Here is a 26,301-nt window from a genome sequence, read left to right as displayed (position 1 = left end):
ATTATGCGAGCAGTAATTAGTTTCTAATTTATAAATTATATAACTCTAACCTTGAAAACGTGTAAGAAAGAGTAATATTTTTGATATTTTGAATATTTGAGTTAATAATTCTATATTTGTAGAAGATATAAGTAAATCCTTCAAAGGTTATTGAAGGATTTATAGTGATGCTATGCACGTTCGTGTGGTAATTTATCTTCTAAACAAACGTTGTAATGTCAAGGTTTGTTCGATTTATAATTACTTTAGAATATTCAAAATAGGAAAATCAGTTAAAGTAAATTATTCAAAATGTCTCAAACTATTCGATTTTTAATTAATTTTTTTCCGTATAACTTAATGCTCTTCTCTTTTACTCATTCAGAAGATAAAGAGATGGTTAAAAAATAAATAAATAAATCGATTTTTAAAGACTGTAGGAGGCAAAAATACTTTAATACAACGACATAATATACATTTATAAAGATTACAGATGACAAAGGGGCTTTGTTCATAAACGTGAGCAATTATCTTTAGAGAAAAATGGGATGAACCGAGATGATATTCAAATTTCTGGTAGGTATCTTTGACAATTACTGACACTTGTAGTTGTTGTGAAGCTGATACAGCTATCCCTGTTGTGTATAGCACGATTTCTGTATAGTTTCGTATTGTCGCTTCCATAATGAGAAGAACGATATGTCATAGAATATCGTTGAGAGCCAGCTCTAGCAGAGTGTCCCGTCGTCCACTTTTTCCATAGATATCTAAGGGATTTCTGCACCTAAAGGGAGAAAAATTTCACAACAAACGCATAAAAAATTTAATATTAGAATATTAGCTTCGTGTTACCTCTCCATTCAAGAAGCAATAAAGAACTGCCACAGTGAAACCCTGTCAAAAGCAATTATATAAATGAGATGTTATTAATAATTTTCGTGTTAATATATAAAAAGAAACCAAATAATTGCCTGGCTTGAAAGTAAAGCTGCTTGTATATAAGTGAAAACAACTCGTGCTGTTCTGTGGCTAGGTGTAACCAATACTAAAATATAGGTGACTCCAAGGAGGGGTATCAACACCAATAGTGCTTTAGCAGCCTTCCTATAAAAAAATAGAGTTTATACAGTTAAATTTCATAATAAAATAATAATAATTCTTTATATTTTATACCTCAAAACTGAGAATAAATTTTTTTTTTTACTGGTAAGTAGTAGAAATCAATACAACTCATCACAAATTCTAACCATTTTTTTAAATGCAGATAATCATACTTAAATTTGTTTATATGATCTTTTCTGTTTGCCTAAGCATTTTCTAAAGCCAATTTTTCTATATTTTTACTCATAAAATATAAAACTACCTGTACTGTTTTGACTCTGCAGACGTTGCAGATCTTAATTTAGTGATGAGAACCCACATAATTTGTCCCAAAAAGAAGACATTCACCTAGAAAAAAAAAAGAAAAATTTAATTCAGAAGTGTACTAGGTAATTAGAAAAGTGTTTTTCTTATCATATAACTTACCAGTAAAACGATAATTATGGGACAAACGAAGATATATTCGTAATTATCTCGCATCCTCCATGGACATCTGTAAATTAGAATATCAAATTGTACTACATTTTATACATTTAAAGTTCATTATGGATAAATTTTATCTTTAATTTTTTATAATTTTCCCATCTTAATTACTGTTTTTAATAGTTTTCATTATAGTTAAATGTTATTTTTCCCTGCAAACTAAGCATCTACAACAGCTTCTCATCCATCACTGGATCGATAAACCACAAGTATCGACACATTTTCTGCATGTTTTTTAACCTTAAAAATAGATTAAAGTCTCTCTAAAACTCAATAAAATATGTTCAAGTTCACAAACTATATAAATTATTCAATGTAACTAAAGTTGGAAAAATTTTAAACCGTACAGAAGGGTAAAAAATACAAGTTGAAAGTGGAGAGTAAAACTTGTAACGTGTCACTTTAATGTTGCTTAGATTAATATTTAAAGGTTGAAATTCGAGAAATTCTGTAGATTTTTTAAAGCTTTCGCTACTTTTTATGATGTGAAAGATAATTTATGTCCTTTCTGGTAGAAAATATTATTATATATTTTCTGGAAAGAGTTCTAAAAAGGTATTACTTGAAATGATTTCTTAGCAATTAACATTAAATCTTACTGTAATATTAATAAATTAACTTAATTTTACGTTTTAATAACACTTATAAAGTTAAAAACTGTAAAAATTTGAAGAATTTTCTGGCGAATTTGTCAAATTTTGAACATTTTTATAAGAGTTTTTGTTATATTTTCACACGTTCTTATGTAGAATTTCCTTCTATGATGTTTCCCTTATCACTGTTTACCAAAACTCGAGTTATTTTAAACGTTTTTGTAAAGATATATTCAATGGAAACGGATAGATCTACGCACTTGAAACGTAAATCGTTCAAGCTTTCATTATTGATGCATCAAGCATGTTCGTAGAAAATGCCAAAAGGTATAGATTATATCTTAAAGGAATGCTGTAACATAGAATAATTTTTTGAATGTTGTTTAATATTTCAAAAACTTGATCGTTTCCAGGCATTTTCGATGGTTTCTAACATCAGAAAATATTGAAATTTCACTTACTCTTCCAAAATGAACATGTCTGGGTTGTTATTTCCTGAAACGTAGGCTTTAACAGTGGCCCATATGGCCACAAACAAACCCGGTAGACCTGAATAAAGGAAGAAATATATATAAAATATTAATTATTTTTCTAGTAAATAATTTGTTATCAGTTGTAATTTTATAGATCCTGCTCTTCACTTCAGTGTTATTACAAAGTAGAGCCTACTCGAGAGTCTAGGAGGAAGAAAGGAAGAGAGTGAGGAGATGAGAACGAGAAGAGAAGTTCCTGCAGGTTTGTTTTCGACCTCCAATAGGGCCACCTTCCAAGAACGGTCACTACTAAACTTTTCAGGAAGGTTTCCTTTTGAAGTTCCTTAAAAAAATCTTTTGAACAACGGCCACACAAAAATAGCCGTTGTTCAGACGTTTTAACTGTACTAAAGAGCAAAAAAAAAAAAATGGTTGTTTCCCATTGAAAAATGAGATCAAAATCCTCTTTGAAATATTGATTTTAAATCCAAGAATTAAATTATTTAAGCTATAAAAAATGCCGATATTTTTATTAAATTGTACATTAAATAATAAATATATTTTTTCAGATATTAAATTTTAATATTTATTTACAAAAAAGTTTTTAAAAAATCTAAAGTTTAGCAAAAATCAATTATATATTAATCATAATTCAAAATAATTTTTATAATTTTTTATGTTCCTTAAAAATAAATACTTTTGTAAGATTTCTACTGATTTTTTATTGTATTTTAAGCAAAATTTACCTAAGAAATATCTTTATTCATTGTGTGAAATATCATATAAATTCATTTTTGCATTTTTTTGAAGCATCATTTTTGAAAAAAAAAATATATAAACTTAGAGAAACACCATCTTAACATTATTTATTATTGATATTATTTAATTTTATAAAATTTCATATATTTTTAATATATATTACTAAATTTAACATAAAATATTTTAATATTTTACACTAAACTTGACAAATTAGATAAATGAAACGAAGGATTATTAGAGGTTGAGAAGCTGATAAGTATAATGCAATTTATTATATTCTCAACGTATAGATCACGACCCGTTCCAACTGTTTTGTTTTGATGCATTTTTTTATATAATGTTATGACGAAATTAAGAATTTAAAAAATGTTGCAAAAGTCCGATTTACACAGCTGTAAAAATAATATTTTCGGATAAAAAGCAACAACACATTGAAAAATTGAAAAATCTAGTTAATGTGTGCAGTGTATAAAGATAAGGTACGAATGTTTATTGATTTTTATTTTTCAGCGATAATAAAGATTGTAAAGAGAATTTATTCGGGTCAGTCCCGTTTAAAATAGAAAAATATACCAAATCATTGTAAAGATGCTGCTTCACATTCTTATCTGGCATCCAATATACTGATTCTATTCTCGACATTTGCATCTGAATATTTCAAAAACCTTAAAAATATCGAAGGATTTTTTTCCCTTGTCAATAAAGTTTATTGAATTGTATGATAATGCAGCACGACATAAAGCGTACAAGATGTTTAAGAGGTCAAGGACCCAATTTTTGATGCATTTCCCACGCTTCCGCATCGACGTAGCAAGAGGAAAGCATCATTTTTTTTTTATAAGAAAATTCTAAAAACACAGTTAAATTTCTGGTGTAATGACTTGAATTATGTAAGAAGGGAGTCTTATGTTGTAATTCTTTAACAAAAAGGACTCTTGCCATTTCTAAAAATGTAATAAAGAGAGTAGTTAGCCACATAAGTTTGTCTTTTTATTGTATTTTCAGTAAAAGTCGTTGAACGAGAGTTTGAAAACTGTTAAAAACAGAAGTAGAAAGTAGTAAATCGATAAGAGCAAGATATACAACGGCGATTTGAGTAGATGACAAATATTTGTATGACAAACTGTTGGTAGTAAAGCATTCATTTTGTGCTTCGTTGTTGGAATGCAATGCAAAATGCTTTAGTTTAATGCGGTTTAAATTAACATTTCTTTCATTAATTATAATTTTACAGTATATATTTTATAAATTTTGCTAAATTTATCTTTGGTTATTATATAACATTTTTAAAGAGAGAGGATAAATCTTAAAGTTGTGATGTTATTTAAACAGCAAGTCACTTTTCCTGACTTTCTCGTAAATTTTTACGTTTTCTTTCATTGGAGAAAGGCATTTTAAATCAATTTTATCATGGTTTCTTAAGAATAAATTGTACAAAATAAAGTTTCATTCAATGTAGATTCCATTGCAGAGGAGATAATTGGCAATTTCATTTCAATTGTTGTTCACTAACCTCGAAAATGAAACAGAACTGTTCAACCAGTTGCCATATGTTAGAATTTAGAAGAGAAACTAGTAAAGTATTCCTACAAAAATTAATCAAGCTTCCATTAAGAAGTATTTTTTTATACTTTTTAATATATTATTTATAACTAGCTGCTCAAACGGTTTCACAACGCATCAAACATTGAACGAAATTTCTATCTGCTTAGCGTTACTTAACTCTTATTATTTTACTTATCGATCTTCAGGAAAGGTTCCATGATAATAAACAACGTTATAAAAAATTATATTAATTCTAAGATATTTTTGGCTATACATTAAGCTTTTTAATGATGGTTTTAAGCGTTAAAGGCTAGATATAAATATTATTAATTTTATACTTTTATCGCTTTTATGCAAATGACTATGTTTAACATATTACTTTAAAGAATCGATTAGAATATTTTTCAGATTCTCTCCATTTCTAACGTTTCTTTTTTAATAATATTTCTATTAATTTTTATAATATCAAATCGTCAGAACAATAAAAATCTTCATTAAAAATTTATCATTATTTTTATACAACTTGCAAATAAGAAGCATCAGGATGCTAAGGATGCTGAAGATGAGAATTTGATCCCTCAGCATCCGCTGAAATTTTATACAATTTTTTAGAGTTTAGAGTTAATTTTAACAATAAAAATATATTAAGAGACATTTTTATCACTATTTTTGACAAAATAAGAAGTTATAACCTCATAATCAAGAGTTATAAGCAGAGTCTCAACGATTATAAGCTCGGGATGCTGAAGATGAAAATATGATCTCCAGCATCTCACTACAAAAATTATCTTAAAAATTAGTTTTACTTATCCTACACATATAATTTAATCCTTAATTAACTTTATTTATCCTAGATAAGTAAAAACCATACTCACCCCACCCTATAAAGGCGTAAACGTGTATCCTGACTACTTCTATAGAAAATGTCTTCACAGCTAGAATATATAAATATAGACCCTCTACGAACATCCAGAAAAAGTTTGTTCCCAATAAATAAGTTAATAATAAGATGAGGATACAAGTTACCTAAGAATTATGAAATTTAATATTTAATTATATTTAAATTATGTGATTAATTTATCAGATAATTATGTACCTCGTTAGCAGCATAGGAATGGCTACTTTGTATTGTTGCTGTTATAATCCAGGTAATATCAATCAGTAAATAGGTGAGCATCAAATTTGTGTGAATGGCGTTACGAAGACACCTGAGATTCCTGAAATATTATGATTTAATAAAAATTCTAATCTATAAGAAGTATATAAGTGAAGAAGGGATTCGCATCCACGTTTTGCCCTAAAAACTCGTTAAATTTAGAGTAATTTTGGATTTATGTAAGAAAAAAACGTTAAAAAAATTCTTACTATTTACAAATTCTTACAAATATAACTTAAATATATAAATTTCTTGAGCAATTTTCTTAGGTTTTAATCTCATTTTGCTCATTATTCAGTCAAATTTTTCTGAGATTTTAAGAAATTTTACAGTCAGACATGTAGAACAACAATCAAATAACATGAATATAAAAATAACACATCTCTATAACGTTTAGTTTTTAAGAAATCTTACGAATAGACACACAAACACACGAAACAAATACAAAACAGGCATTTTTATTTAATAGAAATAGTTTTATAACTAATAAAGTATTTAATAATTATCGATAAAATGATTCTTTAATTAAATATATATATATATATATATATATATATGCAGACATTATATTATATATATTTAATTCATATATGTAATATAATGTCTCTAAGTCTGTGCACTTCTAAACCCTTCATCGATTTTTACCAAATTTTTCAGTTACTCTCTAGGATCCTGAGGAAAATACAGGCTACCATGAAACCTGGATACCCCCGATTTCACCCCTATAACTCCTAAATCCTTTGACTAATATTCGCCCAATTGTTCAAACATTCTCTAAGATCCTCCAGAAAATCTAGACTACCATAAAACCGAGAAACCCCAAACTCCTCGAATTTATTCGCCTATAACTCCGTAACCGTTAATCCGATCTTCACCAAATTTTTCAAATTTACTCTCTGGATTCCTGTGCAAAATATAAGCTGCCAAGAAACCTCTACACCCCATTGACAGTTCACGCTAAACATGATATAAATAAATAACGACTAACCCGTTACAAAGCTATACATCCACAAGAGCCGAATTATCGGGCTAGAGTTGGCTATAATAAATAAATAATTAATAAGACAATTTGGCACTAGATCTTGGCGTTAGGCGCCATCTCTTACTAAACTTAATAATTATAATTAAATTAAATAAATAATTTTAATAATTTGGAACTGGAGGAAAAGAAATCGGCCCGAAGCGGGACTCGAACCCGCAACTTCTGCTATCCGTGCAGACACGTTACCAGTTACGCTACCCGGACCTTCAGTCCGATCGCCTCCTCCAGTATATATAAGCTAACACGACGACCATCCACGGTCACATGCGATGGCCGGTTGAGTGCCTTGGGAGGACGTGGGCACTTGATGTGTCCCCAGCCAGCATTGTAATGACCGTCGATGGTCGTCATGTTAGCTTATATATACTGGAGGAGGCGATCGGACTGAAGGTCCGGGTAGCGTAACTGGTAACGTGTCTGCACGGATAGCAGAAGTTGCGGGTTCGAGTCCCGCTTCGGGCCGATTTCTTTTCCTCCAGTTCCAAATTATTAAAATTATTTATTTAATTTAATTATAATTATTAAGTTTAGTAAGAGATGGCGCCTAACGCCAAGCTCTAGTGCCAAATTGTCTTATTAATTATTTATTTATTATAGCCAACTCTAGCCCGATAATTCGGCTCTTGTGGATGTATAGCTAAACATGATAGACTAAAATATGGTTTTCAATGTTTGTCCTTACTAGATTTCTCCACAGAAGTATCTTCTATTATGAATTAAAATATTTATAAATCTTTATTGAATTTTTAAGGAAAAAAATTCAGCAAACTCGCAAAAAATTCATGCAAAAGTAAGGAAAAAAATCACGCAAAATTCTCTTTAATTTCCATATAAACAAAACATAAACATAAAATACATTATTTTGTAATTGTTTTTAAATAAAAAAAAATGTTTATTTAAATAGTTAAGTAATTATTTTAAAAATATTCTTAATTAATGCTTTAATATTCCACAATAAACAATTGTTATCGTCATTTTTCTTCTTTGTTTCTCAATTAGAAAATCTTTAAAGGCAGATTAAATGCTGATAATAAATTACTATTTTTAGATAATTGTCAAGATTTAAATGTTAATTTATATAATTTATTTATAGAAAAATTAATAAAAATAATTAAAATTCATTTAATTAAATTTTTATACATAAATTTTGAAGAATTCTCCAACAAATTTGTTTTTAAACCAAAAAATATATATATATATATATATAACTTTTTAAATTTTATATTGAAAAAATTTATGTAATTTTAAATATATAATAAAAATATTTTCTTAAATAAATTGAATTAAATATTTTTATCGATTTTCTTATTTTTTTTAATTAATTTTTGCGATGTTTTGGGTATTTTTTCTTTTATATTTTTATATATTTAAATGTTAATTCTGCTTTCAGTTTAGTTAAAATTAAATTAAAAAATACACAATAAAAGATTTTATAGAGGAATTTTTTAAAATTCTTTTTATTAAAATTTACCCAATATTTACAGATAAAAGTAATGCATTAAGCCATTTTCTTCATTTATATTCAAGGTAATTTTTTTCAATTTTTTACGAAATTTTTTTAATGTTTACTTTAATTTTTGTAATTTTTTCATGTTTATGTATTAATTTTATATCTAAAAACTAAAATTTTTATTTAAAAATGAGTGAGAATGACGAAAAAAACCCACATTAAAAAAATAAGTTTGGACATAGAAAAAGAATTGTTATAAAAATCGTTTAATAACAGGAAAAATAATAAAAAATGTAATAAAAAATGCTTAAAATATAATTTATATTAAACAACATTAATAAAAATTCAAACATTTATTTAAATTATCGTATTATTTACACTTTAAACTTTCTTTCGTCCCATCAAATCCGCATCACATGATGCTCGATAGAAATTCTTTATCATTCTTACCGCTCATATATTAAATATAATTAATTTTAATATTATAAAAATAGTTTAAAAATAAGTTTTAAATTAAAAATATAGTAAAAATTTAAAAATTAATTTAAATTATTTAGTTATTTTCAATTTAAACTTTGTTTATTTCCATCTTCATGCATAAAAATTCCGCATCACTGGATGCTTTTAATTTACCTTAATAATATATTATATTAAGAATAATTAAATTATTATCTTGAAAATATTGAAATTATCTATAATTTTATATATTTTTAAATCTAAAACAATCATTTAAACGTTTGAAACTTAGTAAATTAGTAACCTCTCTTCGTTAATCTATCAATTCAATTTAATTTAATTCATTATTTTTATTAATTTTAAAAAATTAAAACTACAAAAATAAAAAGTTTAAATTATATTTTTAATCATTTCATAATGAAATTATAATTATAATTAATTTTATTAATGAATAACGTTATTAATCAGCATGGGAAACTGAATTCTAGAAAAGAAAATTGTTGTATTTAACCTTCAAATTGTTGAATATTTTTGCTTTAATTACGTTTTAGAAGCGTTTTAATTAAATTATATTTAATTATCTTGAAAATAATTTATAATTTATCCAATATTTTACTTGATAAATCAACAATATCAACGAATATCACGCTGTTAATTTTGCATAAGAATGAAGGAAGATGCAAAGTATAGACGTGGAGGAAGATGCAAACACACTCATTCTTCCTTAATACAACTTAAATTAAATATATTTTAAGATTAATTAAGCCTTCTATCATCATTCTACTTACTTAAAGTGAAGAAATATCCCAAGAGCTACAATAACAGCCAGAAGCGAGATGCTATAACCTACAAAATATATAGTGGATGCCTCTTTCACGTCCCACAATCCCTGAAAGATAATTAAGTACATAAATATAACAATAGTATTTTATTTTTATTGATTATCCTGGAGAAGCCAACGGCATAAATAAACTTTCTCTTACAAATATATCACATTTATTCTAATATAAATTATTTTATCGATTGATTTCTCCTGTGATCAACGATGCTCTTTGTCTGCTATTCTTTATCTTACACAATAATCCACCTTCATAAAAGAGATTATTTGAATTAAATATCGTTGATCTGAAGTGAATGAATAAGAACTTTACCTCCCAGTTTGATTAGATTTAAGTAAATCTTCGTTTTCTTTATATCAAAATGAAGGTACGAGGCCCACTTTTTCAGTTATTGAACAATATAATCCACCTTTTTGCATTTTTGTGAGGTAATTGTCAATATAATTGTTCTATTTTCGTTATCCTTTCACGAAGACAAAGTGTAGAGCATCTACAAAATTCATTCTTTGTTAGAAAATCAATAACAGAAACTGTCTTCTGGATCTTAGCCTTGGGAATGTATTAAAAATATCAATTAGCTGTGGATAAAAGAGCAAAAAAAATTTATGTTGCGTATAAATATGTGAACGTTTTTATACGTAAGTTAAGGCTTTTTGCTCATTTCTTTCGTTTTATCTTAATTTAAGAACGTTTATTGTTTCTTGTTGGTTAAATCGAGGTAAAGCAAGGCATATTGCTTCATTTTACCTTGATTTAAGAGTGTTTGGCTCTTTTTACCTCACTTTAAGAACGTCTTTGTTGCTTGGTTACCTCGTTTTACTTTAATTATTTCATTTTACCTCGAATTAAGAACGTTTTTGTAGCTTATTTACATCAATTTCCCTATAAAAATAACAAAATATATCTCAATTATAGTAAATTAGTAACTGTAAATGATGTTTAAGAACCTTATCATGATGTAAAACAGGCATTTTAATCTGCTACTACAACTATCTTCCTTAATAAATAATGAGGTCGAGTCAAATGCAGATTGATACTTCTCTTGATGGCTCTTTTATGGTTAATGATATGGAAGGAAGCTTGAAAAATGTTAAATGATAATTTTCAAATACAATTCTCTAACCTCCGAATAGCGGACACCATGGAGACAGCAGTTTATCTTCATTTGTCCGTTAATGGAGGTTTCACTGTATTAAAATTCTTAAAAATTTATTACTTTTAAAATAGTTTAGTAAAACCTGCGTTAATCGACCCGTTTAGGCAGGTTTTATTGTAAAAAATTCATTATTTTCTTTATTATTAAACATTTTATGACGGTTATACGTAATTTTCTATACGGATTATACGTTTTTTCTTACTGTTTTTTACGTTTGTTTGCGTGTATTTTAGTCATTACTACTAAATTACTTTGCTTGTTAAAAAGTTTAGCAACTACACTCGATTTAGTGCCAATATTAGACACAAACAAATGGTAACACTAAATCGAGGTCGACTGTAGTGGCTTTACTACTTCATAATATACGAAATAGCAAGCTAAACTTTACTTTATTTTGCTAATTAAAGCCAAAACTTTAATATTTTTATTAAAAATAATAATTCGGAATAATTTCACACATGATAATTCTCAAATTTGGGTTATTGAGTAACGATAGGTACAGTTACTTTAATTATGTTTAAAATTTAATCATATATCTTAACGATGACAAACTAACGTTTTATAAAAGATAAAAAATGAATTATTTTATTACGCTTAATTAATCAATATAAAAAAATTAATAAATTCCTCCACTGATAACTGACTTGATTTTTATGGCGTACACCTCAAGCAGCAATTAAGAATTCATCGATTAAGTGATTAAAATTAAGTCAATTGCAAGTTTTAAAAAGTTAAATTAGGCTTTAAATTAATTAGCAATTATTAAAAACTAATCGTTAATTAATTAATTATAATATTTTTTGCGCTATTTTAATTAAGTACACTTAAAGAACTCGTGCACTCAGAATGTTCTTAGTACAAGGATGTTACGAGCGTATTTACTGTGACGTAACTTTTCTAATTATCAAATTGCTTAATGCTTATAGTAATATATGAATTTTGTACACGTACAAGTGTACTTTAACCTACCACTTTTTATTAAATAGTAGATTTAAATGAGTAAACTGAAAAATCATCAAAGATATAACAGTTTATCTGATGCAGATACCTCGATTATAATGTACTGTACATTTGTAAAGGTATTTCTTACAAAATTCCTAAACATTTTACTGTATCTCTAGAGCAACATTAAGTAGAAAAAGTAGATAAATATTTGATATGTAAAGGATATTATTCTTTAATGTTCTTCTTAGATAAGTACAAGCTGAAAATTTAAAATTCTCTGCACGCCAAAATGCGTTTATCTGATGAGTGAATATTTACTTTAGGAGGAGGAGCACTTCACTAAACGTATTATTAATGTAAAGAAATAAAAAGTAAATATCTACTAAAATTAAGAAAACAAAATAATCTCTCTTCTGTTAATTAGAATATATTTTATAAGTTATATATTTATGGAAGTTTCGAGGATTCATTAATATCGAATTGAAAAATCTTTTCTATATTATCCAATTAAAGCTTATTCCCTTTTTTAATATATATAGAAGCCGATTAAGATTATTCTAGAGATAGTAGAAAGTCTTAAGGGCAGTTTCTTTAATTTTATTCTAGCTGAAGTGGGATTATCATCATCAGAATCATTCGGATGCTGCAGCATCCATTTATCTCATCTTTTGATGCCATCTCTAGAGGATGATTATAAAGAGCAATTTCCAAATAGAAAATAAGGATAAATGTTTAAATAATAAGTTAAAAAATAAATTATTTAATGATAAACTTACCTGAAAAATACCTTCTTCTATCAGGAGAGGTTTGCAACTAGAATAGTCGGATTTTTCTTCCCAAGTTCCATTACTATAACAACCTCTACTGGCATTTTCTGTGTAGAAAAATAATAAAATATCCAAGATTTTAATAAATATATTATAGATGAACATATAAAATAAATTAAATTTATTAAAATTTATATAAAGATTACTTTAATTAGTTGTAATTATAAATATTTAGTGCATTTCTAACCTATACATGTTTTGGTTTATATATTTAATCTCTCGACAAGAAGATTAGGTTAAGAAATTTTCCTTTTTATCTTTTTTTCAAAATGATTCAATAGCTTTATTTTCTTTTAAAAAGATTTATAATTCGATTGAAAAGCTTTACTTTTATCCAAATGTAAATAAAAAAGTAAACAGGTAAAATTAGATCTGAATTCATGTCTTGATTCTGCAAAGAACACGTTTACAGAAAGCATCCCAATAATTTTATAAGATTTTCTAGGATCAAATTTTGGATAAAACCTGAATGTAATTGTTTATTACCAATAAAAAAAATTCTACTTTCTTCTAAAAGAAAGTAGAATTTTCTGATATTAAATCGAATTTTAATCATTCACACTTTCTTCTAGAAGCACGAATGGTACCAACTCTTTAATGATTTAGTTAACTGGATAAGCTAAATTTGCATCACTGCAACACCTCAATAAGAGAATATTTTATGGTAGTTACTCTCTTTCACTTCCATATCAAGAATTTTTCCGTTAATGAACAGATTCCATCGTCGATTTCGATCACTAGGAGATGTGATCTTTAGCATTTTTTTTGCAACTCTCCTTAACTTAATTACGTTGTTATTTATCGCTTAATTAAAAGATAATTATTAATACTTTTGTGTAATTAATGTATACTCACGTGTTGTATCGTATAAAACTCCATTTAGTTCAGGGAAACAAGATATGGTACTTATAGAATTAGCCGCTGTAGCTGGCCAACAGGAAAGTCCATCCCAAGTAGCATTACAGAAGTGATGTTGGTCTAGAAACACATACAAAAATTGAGGGTTAATAAAATTTTATACAATGTTTGTTATTTTTCTTCTATAAAATATAATGTAACGATTCTTTTGATAAGTTGAAGACGTATGGTAATTTGATAGGAAACAAAAAAAAATGGTGTAAAAGTTGGCAATGAGCGGAGAGGACGAAGAAAATGTATTCTTTCGAGATGAACTTTGCCAATTTTTTATGAGAATAAAAAAAAGTATATATTTGAAGCATGGATCTATATAATAAATGTTATTCAATTTCTTGCAGTGGAAAGTGTCTGACAATCGAATATTGCAGTTGCAGTTGTCTGTCTGTTCACTAAATTTACGAAGACAGATTTATCAGGAGTTCTATCTGATTGATGCACTTCAACTGCCAATCGGAAAAAATTGGAAATTTTTTAAAATATCTTTAATGGGGAAGAAAGTACTATTTATTTATCAAGTTTAGTGTCAATTATTCTAAAGAAAATTTCTTTTAATAATAATATTAATTATTATTATGTATAAATGTGCTTGTGTATGCTTATGTTTCTATTTGTTTACGTGTGTTTGTGTTTAACGTTTATGTGATATTTACACGTGTTTTGTGCGACGTTTATGTGTTATTTATGTATATTTTTGTCCGTTATTTATATATTTACGTTTTTTTCGGTACAGGTCTGTAATTTTTCTTTAAAAAAATTAAACTTTCTACTAAACTTTTGTTAAAGTATCATACGTTCACTAATGATAAACAATTTGTTAAAGTTTCTTATTATATCTTAAATATACAGCATTAATACTATGTATTTACTTAACTTTATTACATCAATATTTACATAATAAATTCGAGGATTATTTTTATGACACTTTATTCATTTCTGAGAAGAAAAAAAATGGTCAAAATATTGTTAAATTTAAGAACATTTTAAATAGGTTTATTAAAAATACTCTAACAGATAATAAAAATAATCTCTACGTAATAATTTGTTGTGATAAATTAGTTCACCGCTCTTCTCAAATTTTAAAATAATTTGAATATTTAAATTTTTTTTCATCCAATTTACTACAATTTCTCATTCATCTAATTATATTTATCTATTTATTTATTTCTTAACAAAACTATGCTTAAACTTCAAAATATATCATTAAAAATACTCAAGTGACCTTTAAATGTCGAGAAATGCAAAAGAAAAGAAATTCAGGGGTTTCTTCTGTATGTATGGATGTTAGTTTGGGGGGGCACGATTTTGTTTACCCAATTTCAAGCTTAATATCTCCCGTGCCTTTTATCGAAAATTTCTAAAATTTTGCAGGGAGGTTTATGTATTAGGGGTATTGATGCTAATAAATTTTGGTGGTTAAAGGTTAAGGGAATGAGAATATAGAGGCGGTTACGTATCATATCTCCAGTGGGGTCAGAATTGAAGTTTTTCTCGTTATTGGCATTTACAATTTTTTATAAAACTTGTCTCTACCTTCAAAATGAAGCTTTTTGCCATGTTCTAATAATTAATAATATAAAAAGTTTTTGAATGAAATATCATAACAGATGGTGCCACACTCTATTTTAAATTCTTTTGCTAGAAAGTTAAGTAACTCATTGCTGGTTTAGTGATGGGATATACAATTTCGACCAATTTTTAAGTTAATAATTACAGTTAATTTATTTTAAATGTTAATTATTTACAAATTACATTCTTATAAAGTTTATATATCCTGAAAATTATGAATTTATTGTAAAGTATTGGCCTTTTAGCAGAGAGGGAACAAAAGAAGCACGACCATGTCAATTGGACCCACCTGTGGTCGGACCATAGGCCGCTTGCCATATAAAAAAAGTACTAAACGTAAACGAGTGGCGGAGGTTAATGTAAACTCCACTCTCGTCGGATAACAGCGGACCTGAGTGTAAGCTGTTCAAGAAAGAACGGTTTGTGATTGGTCGGAAGTTTTCCGTCCAAAAAACCCTTAAATAGCGGAGCAAACGGGAGAGGGAGGAGAGAAGGGCAAGAGACTGGTACACGGTAGTCTCAAGTACTTGGGAAGCCCGCTGAGTGTAGAGAGAGCGTTCTCCTCTGGTAAACATCTCAGGGACGGGTAAGTGCGGAGAGTGGACGGACCGTGCAGTTGAGCCAACTCCACAAGCTGACAGGCCTCTCCCGAGTTTAATATAGTTCCCGGAAGCCAATCCAATACGTGAAACACCACACTTTGTTGTCCTGTATATATTATGTTGCCAAACTTGTACATTCTACGTATTTTGTTTCGTAAATTCTCTGAATTGAGTGTGGAGGTTTACTTTCCATCGAACCTGAATTAACTATCGGACCGTGATACACACGGAATTCAACTCAACAAGACGGAGTTTGGGAAACGACATCACTAGATTTTCACAAGATCTTCACTTTTATATTAAAATAGAACTTATAATTATAAAATCTTTAACTCAATTAAAAAGTATTTACGTCATTTAAAATTCTTCATTGCGAACAAATGTAAAGCTAATGACAAAAGTTTTTGCTCCTAATTACGTTATTAAATATATTTTTTAAAACTCTAATTTATGGACATTTAAACATATAAACGTCTGAACGTTTAAGAGAGAACGTTCGAACCTTTCAACCTTTGAACGTTTGAATGTTTGAACGAAGAGCGTTGTAACGTTCTTACATAGTAGGGAAAGGTGGTGCAAAATGGGCCATGGGGTAAGACGGGACATCTGTTTATTCGTGGTTAACGTGCTTTCATCTAGCTGTTATTTGGGGAACTAAATGTCAACCTCAAAAGGGATCACGGGACCAGAGAACGTCCGAATCGCTCTCTTTGTTTAGAAGTAAGACAGTTTTCCATGTTTCAGCAATACTTCATCTAATTTTATGCCCGCTACAAAGTTTCTACAAAATAAGTATTATTGTGAACTTTTACAATAATACTTATTTTCACTACAATAATACATTTCATTAATACTTATTCATCCTTTTAGATGAAGATATTATAGCAGGCATGGGCAAATGCGGCTTCGAGAGCCGCATGTGGCTCTTCTTGAGTTACATGCGGCTCTTGCTGAAAGTGTTAATTTCTGTTTTTTATTATTATTTTTACAATTTTATTTTTATAATTTTGTGAAAATATGTTTATTAAAAAAATTCAATATTTGTTTTATATTATATTTATATTATATAATAAAATCGCTCGCCTTACCATACTATCCGCCACGACAGTACAGAACTGCGGCTCCCATGCATTTGCAAAACCTACATTTCGGCTCCCACTGAACTCTTGCTTGCCCACCCCTGTATTATAGTATTCGAAGTAACCTTTATTTCGGAACTAAACAATTTCAGTCTTAAAGTTGACGTGTGTTTGCAGTCAGTATGAAAAGTGCACGTTGGGGCAAGTTGGGGTACCCCATCTTGCCCCTACCATCTTGCCCAAGGTTGGCCATGAATTCTGCTGCTGGCTAGAGGCACTGCAATATAGTGCAGTGAACTAGTTTTAAATTCGTTGTCACTGATAATTCTATATCACCTTTTTGAATATAAAAAAATAATAATTTTTAAAATGATTATTTTATAGAAACTGAAATATTCACTTTTAAATCATATCTAACTGTAATAAATTTATACAGTTTATACTGTATTACTATATTATGTTTCGAGAGGAGAATATAAACGTTTTAAAATATATATTTAAAATATTGAAACTTTATACCTATGCTTTATTTTTATAGAGGAGCACATTTTTAATTTTTCATACGATTTATACATTATTTTTGCCTAGAGAATATTCTCCATTTAAATAAATCGGAATATAATTTTGTACAAATTATATACTTCGTTTTGGTCTAAAAAAATAAATTTTATGTATGTAAATGTTTTTAAAAATTATAAAGAAATTACAAATTATCTGATTTTTGACGCGTCGTCTCAAAAAAAAATGATAGAAGAATTTAAAAACAAAATTGAATCACAATTTATTTATTTAAAATAAACAATTATTACAGATTTTAATTTATTAAATTCCTATTGTTACACGTGTTACTAAAGAAACAATTTAGAAAATATTTAAACAATCAAGAAAATTTGAAACGCGCTAATTTTCGATGCGGGTGAGACCGCGTGTGAAAACATTATTTAAAAATCTAGTTTTATTTTATTTATGAAAACATTTTTTTAATTTAAATACCATCTTAACAAGAAATAAAATGTGAGATAACAATCGAAATAAAAATTTTTTCTATGAAAAAAAAAATATCGTGTTTACAAAATAGCGAAACTGAGCATGCGCGAAGTGACAGTATCGTCTGCTTACAAAATAGCGAAACTGAGCATGCGCGAAGTGACAGTATCGTCTGGTAAAGTAAATACGAGTAAGTTCAAACTTTTATATTTATTTATTCGGAAAATAATTCATTAATTTTTTCTCTGAGCTTCCATATATTTTATGATTAATATTCATTGCACTTTTGCTTCGATATATTTATCGTTAATGTTACTTTTATGCATTAAGGAGAGCCGCTACTATTTTTAATATGCCGCAGAGTACACTAGAAAGAAAAGTTAAAATACATAGGCAAAAGGGCAAGTCTGGAGAAACATCACGTCCTCTAAAGGAAAACTTGGGTCGTTTTAACCCGGTTTTCACTCCTGAAGAGGCAGAGCTGGTGGAATATTTATAGTCTATGGAATCTCGATTGTTTGGTTTAACAGCTTGGATCTCATGAAGCTCGCTTATCAACTAGCAGAGCGAAATGGAAAACAGCGTGTTTGACAATGAACGACGTAAAGCTGGAATTGAGTGGTTCCAAGCGAAATTCTAACTTATCGTTCAGAATTCCGGAAGCAACGTCAGCAGCTCGTGCTGTTGGGTTTAATAAAGTGGCAATTACAGCGTTCTTTGAAACTGTTATCATCTGCAGTTGATAAACATAAATTAACTCCAGAACGTATATACAACTGCGATGAAACAAGAATTTCGTGCATGCCCAAGTCCAAAGAAAGGATTATATCCGTAAAGGGGAGACGGCAAGTATGTGCCTTAACTTCTGCTGAAAGGGTGCAGACAGTAACAGTTGAAGTTTGCTTCAATGCTGCTGGTACATATCTATCGCCAATGTTTGTTTACCCTCGACTTCGCATGAAGCAAAAATTGCTGAATTGTGCCGCACCTGGGACTTGGGCAGAGTGTCATCCAAGTGGGTGGATGCAAGGTGACGTTTTCATTTCGTGGTTTAAACAATTTGTAAAGCTTTCACGAGTCTCAAAAGAAAGGCCTGTTCTTTTGCTGTTAGGTGGACATTCTACGCACACAAAAAACATTTAGTTCATTGACTATGCTCGAGACCATGGCGTTATATTATTGTGTTTCCCTCCTCACTGCACACATCGCTTGCAACCATTGGATGTGGCTTTCATGAAGCCTTCGAGTACCTATTATGACCAAGAGGTGACCAAATGGCTACGTTGCAACCCAGAATGGGTAGTAGACGTTTTCCAGATAGCGGAACTCTTTGGAAATGCTTTCCTTAGAGCTGCAACAATGCCCACAGCCATAAATGGCTTCAAAAGACGGGAATATGGCCAATGAATCCAGAAGTATTTTCGGAGGCAGACTTTATTTCTGCAGAGACGAAAAGCAGGCCCCTTCAGCAGCAGGCCTACTCATTCAGTTTTTACTGAAGTCTCCCCCATAGAAATAATGCCAATTCCACATGTTGGAACCAAGAAAAAAATCGAAAATAGCAGAAGGAGAGGGAATCTGCTAGGATGCTGTAGGTGTATCTGCTAGGATTGCTGTTTTAGCAATCCTAGCAGATACACCTTACAAGCAGCAGCAGATGGAACAACAAAAATAATCAACAGCAGTTTCGGCACCCCCAGGAAAACCGTCTTTGTTTACCGAAAGAAATTCCGCAAAATCAAAAATTACAAGCGTCAGCAAGGGTAGGCCTAACAAGAAACAAAAGACAAATGACACAGAATGCCTCTATTGTAGAGGGTTATACTCTGTAGGGCTAAATGTAGCCGTTGTGATAAATGGGCGCACTGTTCTTGTGCCAATATTGAAGAAAACGACAGTTTAACCATTTTAATTTGTCCTTCTTGTATATAAAAATAATATCTCCCATCTTACCCCACGGGTGGGGCAAGATGGTGCATTTACATATAATTTTAAAATATTAAATTTTCTTGTTTTTAAAAACGTTTTTCAAAAATTAAATTTTGTATTATATATTACCAAACGTTGTAGTTGTTGAGAATAAAAAAGTTATTGTTCTCATTAAAGTGGTTGCCATCTTATGACTTTTCAAACTTTGACGTCCCATCCTGCCCCACCTTCCCCTACATACACAGGAGATTGAATTATTAATTTATCTAATTTCTAAAAGTAATTAAAATTTGTTTAAAAGCACGAGATTCCGCATCGTTTCATCGTTACGTACATTCTTTACAAAACTATTCCAATTATGGAAATTATTCTATTCACAAATTTAAATCAGTATGAATTTCTTGATTGCTTCTGGTTATTAATCTTTTTTTATATAAATATCCCAAAAAACAAATAAAAATCTCATCAAACGTGTTTGGAATAATGCATCCAATGAAAAATAAATCTAGAATAATGTTTATATTTTTATCAAGATAAAAATCTTCAACAAATACATCATTTTGCAATTTCCATAAGGAAACAATCCGTTTTAAGAATTATATGTTTGATTTTTTTTTTTGTATTTTTACTTCTGTTTTATATTCAAATACTAATGTTTGAAATTCATAACAGTAGTAAGTGTATAGAGTAATATAGGGTGGCACAAAAGTCAGTGAATCATTGTAAAGATTAAATTGCTGTTTTATTTACATATTTAATTACGTTTAATTACTGCTATAAAATATTATTTACGGCAATTTTATAACAGAAAAATACTTTGTTGTTAGCGTAATTTACTATTTATGTTTACAAGTAAGGACACAACACTGAAATTAAACACAATTAACTGACTTTTAGGCACCCTATATATTTATATATGCCTACGATTAACTGTCAACAGGTGTATCTATTTATGCATGCATATTTCTATTGTGTATATATAAAGAGGTCCCTCTTTATATGTACACAATACATATAACAATACATACACAATACACAAAAGTCAATTACCCAAAGCAAAGACTAGTCACAGAAAGTCAAACCTGTAAACGACAGCCAATGATGGGAACATTAAAAACGTCCGTTGTTTGGAGATGGCCATTGTACTTATATTTTTTAAATCGTATTTCCACGAATTTTTTTAAAAAAGTATGTTGTTTTAAAACTGATTTTACGATTTACATTCCCAAGTGTACATTGGAAGACATGACATAGGCTACGACTTTTTAACCATCCTGTGTGTTTAAAAATGCATTTTATATGACTGTAATTTCGTAATTATATCATAAATGTACGTACAGAAAATCGATATATCATTTACTAATTATAAAAATTTATTAATATTTGCGTATATTTAACCAAGATATATATAAAAACATACAGTAAAACCTGTCCAAAACGGAATCTGAATGAAAATGAAATCTGTCTAAACGGAAAAAATTCTTCGGAACGGAGGTTTTTCTATGTTAAAAAAGAACCTGTTTAAAACGGTCACTTGCCAAACGGGAAAAAAATTCGGTACCGTGAGATTCCGTTTTACACAGGTTTTATTGTAATTTTTTTAATATAGAATAACTTATACTGTAATTTTATGAGTTATTAACATAGAATTAATCCTTAGTTTCGAATGGATTATTTTCTTATTAATGTGTTTGGAATAAAGATTATGTCCAAAATATTGAGATATTTCGAGATCTATACATATTTAGTTTATTTATTAACATCTTTATGAAGTAGAAATCATATTTACAACAAGTTACTGTATTTGTATATTTCTTCATAAGAACCGAAAAGAATTCATATCCTGATCATCAACGTTCATGTTTTATAAGTGATTTTTTTTCATGTATAGGCTATAATTAAATAATAAAAAATTAATTATTCTTAAATATTAATTCAGCAGTCGCTGTTGGAAGTATGGTTTAAACTTTTCATGCTTCTATTTTTTATAAAAAAGTAACAATAAATACTTCTTTCCACAGGTCCCTTGCAGAATAGTAATGTAAACAATTTGTCATCTCGGTTATTCTGAAGAAATCTTTTCCACTTTCTACGTTATTTTTTTGAATTCAATCACGAAACTGTTGCATCTTTTTCTATTTTTATATATTCAAAATTCAATTTATTGCTAACATGGAAAAAAGCTTAACGACGGATTCAATTATTTGAAGTCCCTTTAGCGTAGAAAAGCATTTATCTTACTCTAAAAATATCAAAGCTAAACAATAAAATGAATAATATTTTCATAAATATTTTAGTCTCCATCAAATTTTTATTGAACAAGTTACCTGATAAACTTCAACGTCAGAAGGATATTTGAAACACATAAGATTTACTAAAGTTCGAATTTACATTGAAAGTAATTGGAAAAGTATGCTTAATGTTTGTTTATCTCATAAAAACTATTTTCCTGAGCTAAAGCAGATATCAGATTTTCTTAATTCTATCCAAGACATTGTAACCTTCAATGGAGTATAGCATAAAAAGAGGGAGATGAAACGGAAACAATGCTTTGGCAGTTGAGGTTGATATCCATAAACATTTCAGACATCTTCTATTCCACTGAATTCTTTTGTATTTTTACATGCTATTAATGCCTAAACAAATACTTTAACATGTTTTTATCTTGATTTTACAAGATATTTTTACGTTTTGATACGTTTTTTTCTTAGTTTTCTTGTTAAGCAAAGCTATCTCTTGAAATGATATTAATACAAATTTTTACATATTACAAAGTCACAGTTATTTGTAAGAAAAAATTATATATTTTTATATAAAAATAATTGAAATTTCTGCTTTTATGTCTCTTCCATTCGAACAGTTGTCATTTTAATTAAAGTCTCGTGTTCACGACATCTATTCATCTCCATCTTCCCACTCCAAGAGAAAGATTTTTTTTCTGTATGCCTTCAAACTATTTTGACAGCTGAGAGCAATACAAAGGCATTCAATAGAAGATATCTAAGTAGAAAAGTGTCGTGTAACTAAATCAAATATTTTAACAAAGAAGAAATAATATTAAATAATGTTTTCTCTACAAAAAAATAATAAAAAATAAATAAAAATTTTTGTAGAAAACTGGATAGAAAAATCTACAATTTTTCACATATCATCGCACTCAGATCCCGATTTTTCTATCTTAGTTCTTACGATGTATTGAAGAAAAGTTAATTTTTTTTTATTTTTGCTTCACAAAATATATTTTTCTCTTCGAATTTTAATTTTTTTTTTCAAAAATATTCTTCGTGTAAGAAAGTTGTTAAATCTTAAAATAAGATTAAATTATTAATATGTACATCAAAATTTACAAAGGATTAATAAAATAAAAGTAATATTTTATTATAAAATAAAGATTAAACTTCAATAATTAGATTAAAATGGGCTTAAAATTTCAAAAAGTTTCCATTTTCAATTATTCTGAACAAATCTTATTAAAATTCTTTATGAGTTTTTAATTAATCAAGTATATTCTTTATCAGATAATCTACTTTAATATAATTAATTTCTTCAATTTATAATATATTAATTGAGATTAAATTTTTTCCTTCTTCCTTCTCCTCCTTCTTCATCCTTCTCCTCTACTTATCAATCTTCATCAACTCCTCTTACCATATTAAAAATATAATAAAATGATTGATGACTGAGAGATCCACTCGAAAAATCTTTGCTATAAGTTAAAAAGATCCTTCTTAAAATTAATTATAATAAAGTGCACTCTTATAATTTCTTTATTAATCCAAATTTCTTAAAATAATTAAAGTTTTATCTTTCTTATTAAACATGCAGAAGTAAGGTTTATTTTTATGGAATATTTATTTTCTTACTTATGATCTTAAGAATAAAAATTAAACTTTGTGCTTATTTAGTAACAAGATAGGTATTCCCTACGGATCATCCTCAGTTTTTTTATTTTTTTAAAGTTTGTCAGAGATTGATGTTTGCTCGCTTACTTCTCATTAAATAATTACATGTATTAAATTTCTATTTTGAATTTTGTTCAATACTTTTTCTGAACTTTCTTTTATTTACAACTGTAACTTAATTTTGTTTTCGATTTATTTTATTATAGAAAATGTCCGCATTTCTTTCTTAAAATATCGATGTCTACAATACATTTTTACTTTCTAGTACTTCCTATTTGTCAATTCTTATAAAATTGTGTCTTTCTATATCACATTTGACCTCTTATTTCTTTATAAAATCTTTCTACAAGCTTTCGCTTCTTTTCTTTTTATTTTTCTTCTTCTTCCTCTTCCATTTTGGGGAAAAAATTATATTACTTTCAATAAGCTTATTGTGCGATTTTTCTTCGATTTCGAATATAAAACTGTAGATAATATTTAAATTATTTACTTAAAAAATTAATGATATAGACTTCTCTACAGTGGAGGTGTACGTTTATCTGTCTGTTTTATCTGACGCTTCAATAATTATAAATTTTTTCATTAATTTATGAAATAATGGCGTCATTTTTAAAGCTTCTCTGCAAATTAATAAATGTAAACGTAAGAAATTAAATATGAATCAAAATCATACTGATCTAAAGAAGATATTACTTAATTTATGGCGTTTAAATGCGGAAACGGTAGAATTTACAACGAGTGTCAGTCTCTGAACGATTTTATTTATAAATATCAAATATTCTTGCGTATTTTTTCTATTTTATAATGAAAAGCAACAATATAAAGGAGTTATTACGAACAATTTAGAGAAATCGCATCGCATCGCATCGCAAATGCCACGAGAAGCGATTTCATTAAAAATTATATAAATTTTAATATATAAATTTTTATTAATATATTAAAATTTATAAATTTTACAAATATATAAATTTTTATTTTCAAGTACAAATTAAAACAATTTTTACAATAATATATTTCATTAATAATAAGCATTTTACATTGTAATTAACTATTGTTGTCTATTGAGTAATTTTGTTGTCATTGTTCATAATTGTGAAAAATATAAGATCGTCTGAAACAAATTTCTTACACTTTTGGAAGATTTAGAGATCAAAACAATAATTTTTTATAAACGTGGGAGATTTATAAAACTGCAACAGATTTCTTACATTTATGGGAGATTTAGTCATATACAAAACGTTATTTTTATAACTGTGAAAAGATTACAACTATGTACAAAAGGTCTGTTGTACTGTAATTTTGAAGAAATACAACAATTTTCAATAAGTTCCTTACAATTATGAAAGATTTATGATCTACAAAGTGGTTTCTTTATGGCTATGGATAGATAAGGATCACTTAGAAAAGGTTTCTTACAAGTGTAGGAAATGTAGAATTATCTGTAATGGTTGTTTTACAATTATGAAATATTTAGAATTACTTATAAAAAGTTTAACTGTAAAGAATAGAACCATATGATACAGTAACTAGTTTATGGCCATTTACCGTTTCCTACAACTATAGAAAGTTTAGGAAAATCTATAGAAAAGGTTTTTTACACTGTATAAAACTATCTGTAGAAAGTTTTTGGGCTGCAATTTTCAAAATTGAAGACCTATATATTTCCACTGTTGTTCGTCTTTCTGTCTGTCTTTCGTAAATCTCGAGAACGAAGTTAGATAGATGAAATCAAGACGGGATTTAAAAAGCTTAGAATTATGTACGAGCTTCTGGTCTGGACCGAAAGTCACGTGATTTTTTAAATTAAAATATAATTAAAAATTATAGATGAATTATTAATCTATTCAAAAAATTTAAAAACCAATGGGATCGGTAAAATTTCAATTCTAAAAAACCTTAAATTAAAATCCAAGTAAAAAGCTACTCTTTAAAATCCGACTTCGAGTGAGTTAAAAAGACAAAGGTCCTTTTTTTTGTCTTTTTAACTCACTCGAAGTCGGATTTTAAAGAGTAGCTTTTTACTTGAATTTTAATTTAAAGTTTTTTAGAATTGAATTATTAATGCCTAAACTAATACTTTAACGTAATTTTTATCTTGATTTTACAAGATTTTTTTACGTCTTGATACGTTTTTTTAGTTTTCTTGTTAAGCAAAGGTCATTCTATACAATTATAGAATAATAAACGCCTTTATTATATACAATTGTAGAGAATGTAATCTATAAAATCTCTTTACAACAATTTTCAGTCAATAACATTAATTTTTGTCATAAATAAATAGAATATTTAACTATAAATAAATAATTATGTTTAATAACAAATATTATTTACAACCTAAAAGAGAATATTTTCGATTTAATATAGAAAATATATTAATAATTAAATTATTTTATATCAAGTTTTATAAGCTTAAATAAAATTAAAATTATTTATATATAAAATGAGATACATTATATATTAATTATAATTAATCTATTAACTTTTATAAATTATTTTAAAATATTTAATTATTTA

The 26,301-nt window shown here is 27.8% G+C and overlaps 1 protein-coding gene across 1 annotated transcript in view; it reads right to left on the bottom strand.

Annotated features, from left to right (window-relative positions):
* Nucleotides 1-414: 414 nt before the first annotated feature.
* LOC136985954 (diuretic hormone receptor-like) overlaps nt 415-26,301 on the bottom strand; it is a 36,742-nt gene continuing 10,855 nt past the window's right edge. Inside the window, exons 3-13 of the mRNA XM_067283374.1 lie at nt 13,660-13,782; nt 12,754-12,851; nt 9,826-9,926; nt 6,030-6,150; nt 5,809-5,959; nt 2,618-2,705; nt 1,507-1,573; nt 1,343-1,428; nt 951-1,083; nt 832-873; nt 415-763 (exon numbers count right to left, since the gene is read on the bottom strand). Of these exons, the coding sequence (XP_067139475.1) occupies nt 545-763; nt 832-873; nt 951-1,083; nt 1,343-1,428; nt 1,507-1,573; nt 2,618-2,705; nt 5,809-5,959; nt 6,030-6,150; nt 9,826-9,926; nt 12,754-12,851; nt 13,660-13,782 (1,229 nt within the window). The 3' untranslated portion in view covers nt 415-544. The remainder of the gene's footprint in view (nt 764-831; nt 874-950; nt 1,084-1,342; nt 1,429-1,506; nt 1,574-2,617; nt 2,706-5,808; nt 5,960-6,029; nt 6,151-9,825; nt 9,927-12,753; nt 12,852-13,659; nt 13,783-26,301) is intronic.

The sequence above is a fragment of the Centruroides vittatus genome, unplaced genomic scaffold (assembly GCF_030686945.1).
Source record: "Centruroides vittatus isolate TY-2023 unplaced genomic scaffold, ASM3068694v2 contig_983, whole genome shotgun sequence".
In the NCBI taxonomy this organism is placed as follows: Eukaryota; Metazoa; Arthropoda; class Arachnida; order Scorpiones; family Buthidae; genus Centruroides; species Centruroides vittatus.
Note: the sequence above shows the minus strand (reverse complement) of the source record. Positions and strands in the feature narration are given on the sequence as shown.